This window comes from Rhinopithecus roxellana, chromosome 4 (assembly GCF_007565055.1).
Source record: "Rhinopithecus roxellana isolate Shanxi Qingling chromosome 4, ASM756505v1, whole genome shotgun sequence".
Taxonomy (NCBI): Eukaryota; Metazoa; Chordata; class Mammalia; order Primates; family Cercopithecidae; genus Rhinopithecus; species Rhinopithecus roxellana.
Window position 1 is genome coordinate 49,785,676 of NC_044552.1, and position 12,084 is coordinate 49,797,759.

General features: G+C 33.5%; 1 protein-coding gene and 1 pseudogene across 6 annotated transcripts in view; one reads left to right on the forward strand and one right to left on the reverse strand.

Moving 5' to 3' along the window:
• TINAG (tubulointerstitial nephritis antigen) overlaps positions 1-12,084 on the reverse strand; it is an 84,922-nt gene that overhangs the window by 40,640 nt on the left and 32,198 nt on the right. For all 5 annotated transcript variants that reach the window (XM_010363845.2, XM_010363838.2, XM_010363830.2 and 2 more), the window contains 3 exons: positions 7,852-7,975; positions 3,513-3,663; positions 543-723 (listed from right to left, as the gene is read on the reverse strand). In XM_010363845.2, the coding sequence (XP_010362147.1) occupies positions 543-723; positions 3,513-3,663; positions 7,852-7,975 (456 nt within the window). The remainder of the gene's footprint in view (positions 1-542; positions 724-3,512; positions 3,664-7,851; positions 7,976-12,084) is intronic.
• LOC115896985 lies at positions 1,830-2,396 on the forward strand (annotated as a pseudogene). The gene has a single exon (XR_004056944.1). The product of XR_004056944.1 is annotated as a 60S ribosomal protein L21 pseudogene (transcript).

Consider the following 12,084-nt stretch of genomic DNA (forward strand, 5'->3'; position numbering starts at 1 on the left):
CTGAATTGTACTCTGGAGATAATTAGGAGGACTGGAGATTCACAGATTCTGAAAACGAGAAGGCTTGGGGAACATTGATATGATGAAGTAAATTTGCCTAGGCTTTTAACAGACAAACTAGAATCCAAGGGAGTCTTTTTTATATCAGACCCATGACCTCTTAAATTATTTTGTTGAGTGAGGCAAAGGATTGATAAAACGAGCTAATAACACAAAAAAGTCAGTAAAGCAGAGTTTAACTTAGCTTTTAATTGTCAAGTTCAAATATATTTATATACAGATATTATTAAACATAATTTTAAAACCCTATTTCCTTAGACATTTTTTTAATTTCAGCCAATTCTTTACACTGCTAATATTACAAAGATAAGACATCATACCCAAATCTAAAGTCCTTAAAAATATTAAAAATTATACATGAAAATATAACATTTATTTTAAAATATAATAGTTTTAAGTAGTTTTTAAATTGTTTTAGCTACAGCAGAGCTATATACGTTCAAGAAAGTCAACTATTCTTGATTCTTGCTGTTTATACTTACATTGGAAGAGACTCTGTATGGAGGAGAACATTGGTAGATCCTGTTAGATTTTTCTACGCTGTTGGGACATGGCTTTGTGGCATGCCGTTTTCCTCGCCCATCAGACCTGCTTGCCATGGCACATCCATTGTTGGTAGCATTTTGGTCTTTGAAAAGTGGATAGCATGCATGGGATACCAGTCTATGAGGAATAAGCAAAGAAGCAAAGGTAATATTTAGGAGAATGTTATAATTTCCTGTTTATATTTAATCTTACTGAATTAAACATTTATAAATTATTCTGGTTACTTATATGCATAATTTTCAAAATAGTGACTGGCTCCAACACAGAAGCTCAGTGACGTTATACTCTTCCCTACCTTCCTCTTATTTCTTCATTATAATTTTAAAAATCTCGCTTTGATCAACTTTTAATAAATAATTCTACCTGTAGTATAGAATTTCCTGAAGATAAAAAGTGGTTGTCAATATTAAGTATGTGGTAATATTAATAGGAGAAGGACCCCATTCAACCTGTATATATAATTATAATTTGGAAGAGCTCAATTTAATATAAACAAGACATTGAATCTGACTACTCCCAGATGGAATATTAAAATTATGTAAGCTGTAGCTTTAAAGTTTTTATTTTGTTTTGTTTTTGTATTTTTATAATTTTATTAAGTTATAGATATGTTCACATAATACAAACTATTACATATCTGTAGCTTGTGGTACTTTGGGGGAAATAGTATAATATTAATATAATATTAAAAGTTAATAAAGTAGAAAACTATCAGACATGTATTATCTAAAAGATAGAGAAAATGATTTTGACTTCCGATTTTGAAACTAAACATAGAAAAGTACAAATTATTTGGCACCAATTCAAACATAATAATATTGAATAAAAAGGTAAATTGTAAGGGAAATAAAATCATGGTAATGGCATTGTAGATACTCTGTGCTGAAATGACCTTAGAAGTATCCACTAGGATTGGTTCATGAAAATGTAATAGTTTCCAACACAGTATGAGAAACTGAGGAAAGAACAAGACAAAAGCAAACCCATTGAAAACACTCTAACAACCTAAAAAATATTACATTAAATGCATTACATTTGTATTAAATGATGAGTGCTGTGGACTGAATGGTGTCACTTTAAAATTCATATGTTGAAGCACTTATACCCAATGTAATGATATTTGGAGGTAGGCCTTTGGGAGATAATTAACTTTAAAGGATGTCATGAGGGTAGGGCCATCATAGATGTGATTAGTGACCTTATAAGAAAAGGAAGAGCCTTTTTTCCTTTCGGCCGGAACCGCCATCTTCCAGTAATTCGCCAAAATGACGAACACAAAGGGAAAGAGGAGAGGCACCCGATATATGTTCTCTAGGCCTTTTAGAAAACATGGAGTTGTTCCTTTGGCCACGTATATGCGAATCTATAAGAAAGGTGATATTGTAGACATCAAGGGAATGGGTACTGTTCAAAAAGGAATGCCCCACAAGTGTTACCATGGCAAAACTGGGAGAGTCTACAACGTTACCCAGCATGCTGTTGGCATTGTTGTAAACAAACAAGTTAAGGGCAAGATTCTTGCCAAGAGAATTAATGTGCGTATTGAGCACATTAAGCACTCTAAGAGCCGAGATAGCTTCCTGAAACGCGTGAAGGAAAATGATCAGAAAAAGAAAGAAGCCAAAGAGAAAGATACCTGGGTTCAACTGACGCGCCAGCCTGCTCCACCCAGAGAAGCACACTTTGTGAGAACCAATGGGAAGGAGCCCGAGCTGCTGGAACCTATTCCCTATGAATTCATGGCATAATAGGTGTTAAAATAAATAAATAAATAAAATACCTCTGGGCTAAAAAAAGAAAAGAAAAGGAAGAAACCAGAGCTCTCTTTCATCATGTGAGGACACTGTGAGAAGGTGTCCATCTGAAAGCCAGAAAGAGAGCCCTCACCAAGAACCAGATCAGCCTGGTCCTGGATTTTGCAGCCTCCAAAACATCTGTGTTTGCTGCTGAAGCCACTCAGTCTACGGAATTTTGTTACAGCACCCCAAGCAGTCCAATACAATGAGATTTAGTTGGGTCTCAATGATAATTTACATTTTCAAGCTCTTAAAGGGCTGTTATCTTTTATCATAATATAAAACGCAAGCCAACCAAGCACTAGTACACAAGGAAAGTATCAGCCCAAGTTGCCCGTTCAAAGTACCACATTTTAGGCAAAACATATGAAAAAATTTAAAGCAATTTATTGCAATCCATCAGAATCTGACATCCACTATTTTCTATAGCATCTAACTGGTCCTATAGCAGACCCAGAGCACTGAGTGGATGATGAAGAGCAAGTGAGCGGTACATATATACACCACTGTTTATCAGCTGCAGCTTCTTTAGCTGAATAACTCAGCTTTTTAGTAGATCAGCTCTTACAGCGGACACAAGGATGTTATATGGGATCAGCCTACCTGAAAGTAAGGAAATGCAGCCTCCCATTTTTCATCAAATGAGGTGGAGACAATGAACCATACTGATGAGTTGAAACAACTGTAAATTATTTTCTTATATTATTATTCTTATTTTTAGCCTAATTTTACCTGATATTATCTATTCCTCAATCTGGTAACTGAAAAGCACAGCAGAGAGATCAGCAACCGTGATTACTTTATTCTGTCTGTGGGGACTCGGCTCAGAGCAACAAGAAAAAAATATTTACTTGAGTCTTCAAAAGTAAAATTCATATTAATTTAGCTAGAAACGTACACATTCTTCAAGTGTTTCTAATAGCTCCTAATCTCAATACATAACAAATATAGTATATATTTAAATGTAGCATAATATTTATATTCATGTAGATGTAGTATATATATTTTAAGTACATTTTTGTAAAAATCTTGGGATTAATTATTTTCCTTGTTCTAACACAATGCACCACTCATAAAAATCCTAGAAACACATGTTGAGCAGCTATTTACCCACGTTTTCTCAGGTACCACCAAGCCCTATCGATGCTTCCACTATTGCATCCATGACGGTTCTTGGCACAGCAAGAGATCAAATTCTGAGGGGATAGATTGGCCGTGTATCGACCCTTAGACTGAATTGCTATTCGGTCAGCAGCCACACCTGTTTCAAATAGAATATCAATTAATATTCAAATGGTACACGGTATTTCTAATAAGATACATAACCCTTTTTGTTTGAACCCTAACGTAGTTTTTAAAACTGTGTGTAATTTATAATTAAAGCCAAAGAGCATTAATGTATTTATGTATTCTAGCCAGTTGAACTGTGTCATACTTTCAGTCATAATTTTTGTCCTATTTTGATATTACTCAATTGTCCTATTGACTTCAAATATTTTTCCAGTTTCTTGTTCCTTTGATGTTCTATATATTCCTGAACGCTCCTCATTAGGTAATCTGTCAAGTGAAACTCTTGGAGGGCAAGAGCCATATGTTCCTTATATTTCTATTTCCTGTACCTAAAATAGTATCTTGCATATAGTCATGGGAAAATACATATTTTCTTTCTTTCTTTTTTTTTTTTTTTTTTTTGAGACAGAGTCGCGCTCTGTCTCCCAGGCTGGAGTGCAGTGGCCGGATCTCAGCTCACTGCAAACTCCACCTCCCGGGTTTATGCCATTCTCCTGCCTCAGCCTCCCGAGTAGCTGGGACTACAGGCGCCCGCCACCTCGCCCAGGAAAATACATATTTTCTAAATGAATTTAACTAAACTGGGGCAATCAAGAAAACTCACCATAGAAATATTAATTGGAAATTCATCCACAGTCATCTGATATATTGGAATGAAACTGAATCCTTTGCTTTTAAACTGGTATCTAATTTAACTACCCAGGAGACCATACTTAAGCTAATCCAGACTAACATGAATCAATCTTATACAGTATCTAAAGGCCACGTAGCACACTTTTGTGTTCATAACATAAATGAAAATTATTATCTTAATCTTGTTTTAGCAGACATGGAATTCAGCTTGATTATACACATATATAAAATGAAGTGAATATATTTATTCAGTTACAATTACTAACTGTTGTAACTACTATTAATTAATACCATTAGTTACATATAATATAGTTCATTATATATAGCTATATATGTAATTATGTATATACAATCTAATAGCTATATATGTAACTGATGATATGTAATGTCATATACAACTAATAATATAGTTATGACTATCATATTATTAACTAATATCATTAGTTATATATATACACACACTTTTTATGATTAAAACTTCTATTCATTTGTTATATGATTCCCTAGAATTGTAATTGTTATTGGTTCATTCCTTTCCTCAACACATTTATTAAACACCTACTAACTGACAGGCACTGTAGCACTGGAAATTACAATGATGAACAAGAAACAAGGGAGACATAGTTCTGCCCTCTTAGAATAACAGACCAGGGAAACTAATCAACCAGTAGCAAAATCCTATAGATGCCATCATTTTGATCGTGGTACCAAAATAAACTAATGTGAGTGATTAGATTATGAAAAAATTGGGGTGGTACCATTTTAGTACAGACTTTTTCATTAAAAATCTGGTACAGTCTTGTTGAATATCTGGTACAGTCTTGTTCAGTCTTGTTCTAAGTGAGTTTCTTACTCACTTTTAATTAAAGGCAACAAAATAATAACCTTTCTTATATTCATTCACTTTTCTTAGTGAAAGTTTTAGCCTTTTTTCTCATCAGAATTGTCAGTGTCCTGAAATCCCTCAAGGTGCTAATTAAAAATTTTTCTAAAATAATTCATTTAATTCATTTACATATGTATCTTTGTATACACATGGTTTTAATGTAACTACGGCATATTACAATGCTGTAGGGCAATTGCTGGCATTCTTTAGATGTTCAATATGTGTTAAATCTATAACCTCCAACTCCCTACTAAATTCCAATCTACTATTGCAAATAGTAGGATATATTTCATAGGAGCAAATGGCATTATACGACTTCTGATAGTCTCAAGAAAATAATTCCCTATTTCATTAAAGAAAGGAGAAATTCTTTGATGCTTTGACATTCAGCACAGGGGTTTAGAATGAAATTGAAATTTTAAAAAATGGTATAACTGTGTTTTCATTCAGAAAATACTTTTATAGTGTAGAGAAAACAGTAATCCAGAAGTTAGAAGCCTGGTCTTCAGGATTATTTCTGATATTTCTCATCTTTTGGCCTCAGATAAGCCACTTTACCTATATGGGCCTCCTTTATAATACTAGAGGCTTGAAAAAGGTGACCTTTAAAATCTCTTCCAGCCTCACAAATCTGTAGATTTCAAATAAAGGATAAGTGTTTTAAATCATCATGTTACGCAATATGTTGCTCTTATACCGACATTTCTGAATCTCAATGATGGTTTAGCCAAAATTCACTTGAAATATTTAGAAAAGGTCAGAAGATTTAAGAATGACTCAGTGCAACCAATTGTTTTCCACTCTCTTCTTAAAAACTCTCACTGGACAGTACCTCTGAGACACACTCTATTCTTTCCCCTGCTTATTTTATTCCGTCTTCAAATGTATGTGAAACACATCACTCCCACTACTCCAAACACCTTTATCTCCTCGGCTTCTGAAAAATAGCTTGAATTTGATTGGATTACACAACTTTTAAAAATATATGTGCCTATTTTTAAGAGTCTTATTTATTCCATTTTATAGCTTTTAGTTTATCTGATAATCTTTTTTAGTAACTAATACTTCTCGACACAATTTCTTAGATCTTTAGGATAATTTAGTTCATTTTTTTCTTTATTTAACACAAAAAAATGCCCTAATTTATCATACTGAATTCACAGAATACAAAACTATGTCCTTTGGAATCACAAAAGGAAACCTCTCTCTGGTGTTCCGTGAATTAGGTAGGGGAACAATCCTGACTTGGTGCAGTGCAGAGGCTATCTGTGGGGTTGAGACCTGGGAACACCAAAATATATCCCCCACTCTAGCGAGTTGCTTTCAGTATTTCACCATGAATGTTTGTCCTTATACATCTTCAGAAATACTGGCAGAATGTAAATTTTAAGCAAAATTCTTATAGATCACCCACTAGGTGTAACACATTAACCACATGAACACAAAATGGCAAACGGTTTATTATATTAAACCTTTCTCCACCCATTTGAAAGAACCTTAATCTTCTTTTTATTATCTGGCCTTAGCTATCAATAGACAAACAAATTTTAGCTCAGAAAGGTCTGCATGTGGGTCCCTGATACATCAAGTACAGCATAAGATAGCCAGAGAGGAGTGTGGACAGCAGTGAATTAACAAATGTAGCCACTTGGGGTGAGCTTGGCTACCATTATGATTCTATCAAAGGCATTTCTGGAGTTGTCTGATTGATACCCTGGAGCAATGATACTTAGACACAAATGTCAGCATTTCTCTGTCCCAGGCTATGCTGCCTTTCATAGCTGGCTTCTCGAAGAGCCTATGTACTTGTTCACAATCCTTCAATGGCTTTAAACTGTCTTTGAACACTGTTGAAATTACCTGCAAACCCTAGAGCATGGTTTTATGAAGATAATTGAATGACAACCAATCATCATGTTAGGTTTCATTTAATTGCTAAAATATATTCAGCATTCCTTTGAGGATAATTTTGGAGACCTAATTTGAGGGTTAGCCTGTAACTAATTTATTGGATTTGTGAATTTATATGAAAGTAACTATGAAAGAGTCATTGCTTATACTTTTTGAGTAACAGTAGACTTAATTTGGAAGCTATTCTTATTAAAAGATCAGTTACATTACTTTTGAGTCAGAACCTATATATTTGCTTATATTTATTTAAAATGAAATAAAATCCATTTGATCCATTATTATTTAGGTTTAAAGTCTTACTTTACATCAAATTAGATTAATAACTGTTTTTGCAAATAGTATAAAGAGTAAAGAATATGAGGATTATGTGGGTGTGTCTACATGTATATTAGAATTATAAATAATATATGAATGGAGAAGAACCCTAATCCTTTTTTTATTATCTGGTCTTAACTCTGAGTAGACAAACACATTTTAGCAACTTTATTTTGTCACTCTTTTGATTCACTGTCTATTTAAAATTGCACCCTAAAAATAAAAAACAACTTTTAGACTAAAAATGGGATTTTTATATAATCTTTAGGTTGCATTCTTCAGTCACAATGAGATTTTATTTGATCATATGCTAATATTTAAATATTCTAATTGTTAAAATTGTTTAATTATTATCTCAGTCTCTAGAGCCAAAAGGAGTAGTTTATAAGAAAGGAATTAAAATGACTTTATTACTTGCAGTGGAAAATGCCCAGGATGCAGCACAATTTTTTTGATCCAATGGGCCGTGAGTCCATCCAGGCCATTTATAAGAAGCAACAAAAAACTCTGGAAGGTCAGTTGTTGCAGGTAAAGGAGCCTAAAGAGGAAGAAGAGGTACATTTATGAGATTTTCTCAAATATGTCTCAATAGGAAAATGTCATGCCCTTTTATAAAGTTATAATTATTTTTTAAATTATTTTATACATCCAAGTTTCCAGATGAACTATAGCTACGTGGGATTTATATTTCACTATATGGTTAAAAATAACAATTCAATATGGGGACTCATAACCTAATACAAAGTCATGAGAAAAACACATAGAATGGTTTTTCTGGGTTACTACTCAGTGCAGTAATATCAGCCAATGTTTCTATTACCTTGAATCAGAGTTTTGCTCATCCATAGGAAGACCACATGGTGTTATTCAAATTTGTCCTCATAAAGAACATTTACTTCTCTGTCTCTCCTATTTTAAATAGTGTATGTGATTCTGAGATGAAATTAATTTTGAAAAGGTACATTTATGATAATTATTTATGATAATTATATATTGTATGTTCCCCGAGGAACACATCAATTTTACACCAGCTATTAGGAAACAAAACTGGGATGAATTGGTTGATATTTATAAAATACTTGAAGACTAAAAAGGACTTCAGGGCCTGGCATAGTGGCTCACGCCTGTAATCCCGGCACTTTGGGAGGCTGAAGCGGGTGGATCACAAGGTCAGGAGTTTGAGACTAGCCTGACCAACATGGTGAAAACCTGTCTCTACTAAAAATACAAAAAATTAGCCGGGCGTGGTGGCGGGCACCTGTAATCCCAGCTAGTCAGGAGGCTGAGGTGAGAGAATTGCTTGAACCTGGGAGGCAGAGGTTGCAGGAGGTTGCACTGAGCCAAGATTGCGCCACTGCACTCCAGCCTGGGCAACAGTGCGAGATTCCATCTCAAAAAATAAATAAATAAATAAGAAAGAAAAAAAGGACTTCTGGAAGTGTGTAAGAGCAACTGTGCAAAAGTGTGATGTCTTAGGAGTCCAGGTTAAAGCCCTGGCAAAGTCAGTTTTGGCTGCCATCTTTCCAAGAAGTCAATTAAATTGTATGAAACTTGTTCTGTTCATTTCATTAAAAAAAATCTAGAACCCAATAACCTGTTATTTCCCAAACTTTCTAAAGAGATGACTTTCACTTCCAAAAATAATCAGGCTTAAATCAAATAACGATTTGTTTATTAATGTTTCATCAGTTGTTTATATATGTTCACACTCACACACCAATCATTTCTGAGCATTCTTTAAAGTTTTGAAAGTGTTTTAATGTTTTAATACTCATTATTTTATTTTGTCTTCTCAATATTCCTGCGTGATATACTCGCGGACAAATATTATTAACTCTTTTTTATGAATGAGAAAACTAACTTTTAACAGTTAAAAGGCATGTTGAGTCCCTCAGTTAAACGAGAAATGCTCCTAGGACTACACTCAGACTTCAAAATTCTTAACTTGCATCATTTCTGTTGTTTCCCTGCTTTATCAGAAATAAATGGCTAATTTGCAACAGAAGTAAAATGTTAAAAATCTTTACCAATGTAAAAGTTTTATGATTGTGCCTTGAACCAATCATATTACTGATCTGGTTGGTATCTTGCATAAAACAAAAATTACTTCTGATAAGTACATAATAGCTTCCAGGACTAAAACAAGGAACACTTAGAATTTACACATCTGCTTGGAAAGGTTTTCATCCAAAATAATTTATAAATTTGTATTTTACTAGGGGAGTTCAGTTTTGACTTCAAAAACTATTACCACCTGATAAGAAAATTATTATATCCTGAGGTCCATTACTGCTGTTTAGATGATGGAAGAAAGTCCCAAAAACACCAAACAGATCATTGTGAAGTGCTTGCATGATAACTTCAAGTATGGTATCATAGACAGCTAAGTGATTTGGGGGTTTTGATGTCATTAGATGGACTGCATTGCAGAATCTTAGGGTTGGGGCAGAATACATTTATTGCTCTGGGTAGATAATTTGAGAGATACAGACTCATTTTTGAAAGGTGCCTTCCTAGCTGGGGCAGAAATATACATATCTTAAAACTCATACTCTCCAATTTTGTATTATTTGTTTGTCAGTGTGCCTTTAAGTATTTATAATACTAAGTTGCCTCATGTTTTCAGAAAAATAGGTGGAGTGTCAATTGTTATTTTATCACTTTAAAATTTCAATTTAATGACAAAGCTAGGATATTTTCCTTCTATTCTACTGATACAATAAACATGTAACTATTACTTTAAACACAATTCAGCAGGGTTCGGTTATTTAGAAATTGACCTCCACATTTGAAAACCTACCAGAGTTCTTTGCATATGAGAGATACTCAATAAATTTTTAATAATAGTAATGAAATACATATCTATCAGGTAAAAGTATGTTTTCCTCCATAGGCACATTAAGTTAAATTATAATACCAGCATGCATTTGTTGCTTTTATGATTTATTCTTTAAAAATGAAAAAATATAAATGGTGAATCCTTCTCAATAAGACAAGACAATAGTGAAACAACAAGCAAAATAACATTTTTATTAAAAACTTATTTACCAATCCACTAAGCCAGATCAATTTATGAAGATCATCTGTTGGATTTTCAAGACTTTTACCATTTATTTATTACTGTTTTTACTAAAAATGAGCTCCTAGGATTTGAGGCCTAGCAGGTATGTATTTTTTTATTTGCCTCATGATATCAGCTAATCTGATACTATAAAACCACAGAAAGTTTTCTATTTCATTATTTCATAATTACTATATTTCTCTGTAAAGTAAATTGTTTAGAGTTTGTAAATAAAGGTAAGCATCACAGAATAATAGCTGTAAGGAATTGGTAATAGAAGTTTGGCTTTAATGAATGATACATTTGTTTTTAATTTATTTTGCTTAGTAAAGTAAAAGAATCAAGAAGATCAGCTGATAGTGACAGAAATTCCAAAATGACACTGGCTTAAGTAGATAGAAATTCATTTTTAAGAAAGACTTACATGATTTCATATAGATATACTTAATTCTTTTAATTGTAATGTTGAAAAATATTTTAATCAGGATCTAACTGTATTTCCAAATCAGTATTAGCCAAATTTGATGTTCAATGTGAACAGTCTCCCTGCTTCAGTATTTCCATTTAAAAATGAGAAATTAAAGACATTGTGGGCAAATGTGAGAATTAAATACAACAATAAACACTGGAGAATTGTATAACATTTGCATTTAATTAAATTAAAATCTCTAAAAGAGTGGTGGAAATGTAATCATAGCGTAGCTTGAGATAAACTGATCAATTTTCTCAGGAACCTCAGAATAAATTCTAAACATTCTTGCAATTGAGTCTATATCTACACAATATCCTCTGCGTGCATCAGCCCCTCTATTTGTAGTTGTATTCCCCCCACCCATTTAAACTTGGATGCTCACAGTGACCTGATAACCAAATGAAGCAACAGAGAATGAAATTCTGTTATGACTTTCACAATCTAAGATCAGTGGCCATGAATACCAAGAAATTTCAGAACTATTTGATACTGGGGATGAAAGGGCTAATTTTCTATTTGCTAATGACTAAATGAATTTCTCATCTTCAACAATATTTGTCTTTATGCCTTACCTTTAAAAGAGGTATTATTTGATAAGTCTCTAGTTTTTTATTATATATATTATATATATAAGAGTAATATTTTAATAATCTACTTCTTATAAAGATCAATATGTACAGTAATTGCCTATTTTCCAGCCCCACCCCGCACCCCCCCTCAACCCCCCTACCCAGGCTGCTATCACTAAGTTTTACCCTGTGACATGTAAGGAGAAGCATCATTTGGCAGCTTCTGAGATCTTTCCTTAAGAGACAGCTGGCACTTGACTTTTGCTCCTTTGTCTTGATCTTTTGTATTTTTCTGCTGGCAGAAATGTAGGCATTACAGATGGACATAGAGCAGTCCTGTTGAACCATTACATGACCTTGGAAATAAAGGTGCTGAGTAATGGAGCAACAAGAAGAATGAAGTGTGGGTATCCAACACCACAGAGTACAATTCCAGCACAGGGCTATCCACTTACAGATTTACTGGTGAGAATTCAGTTTCTATCTCATTTAAGCAACTGTCATTTTGAATTTTTGTCACTCTCAGTTGAGCCTAATCATAACTA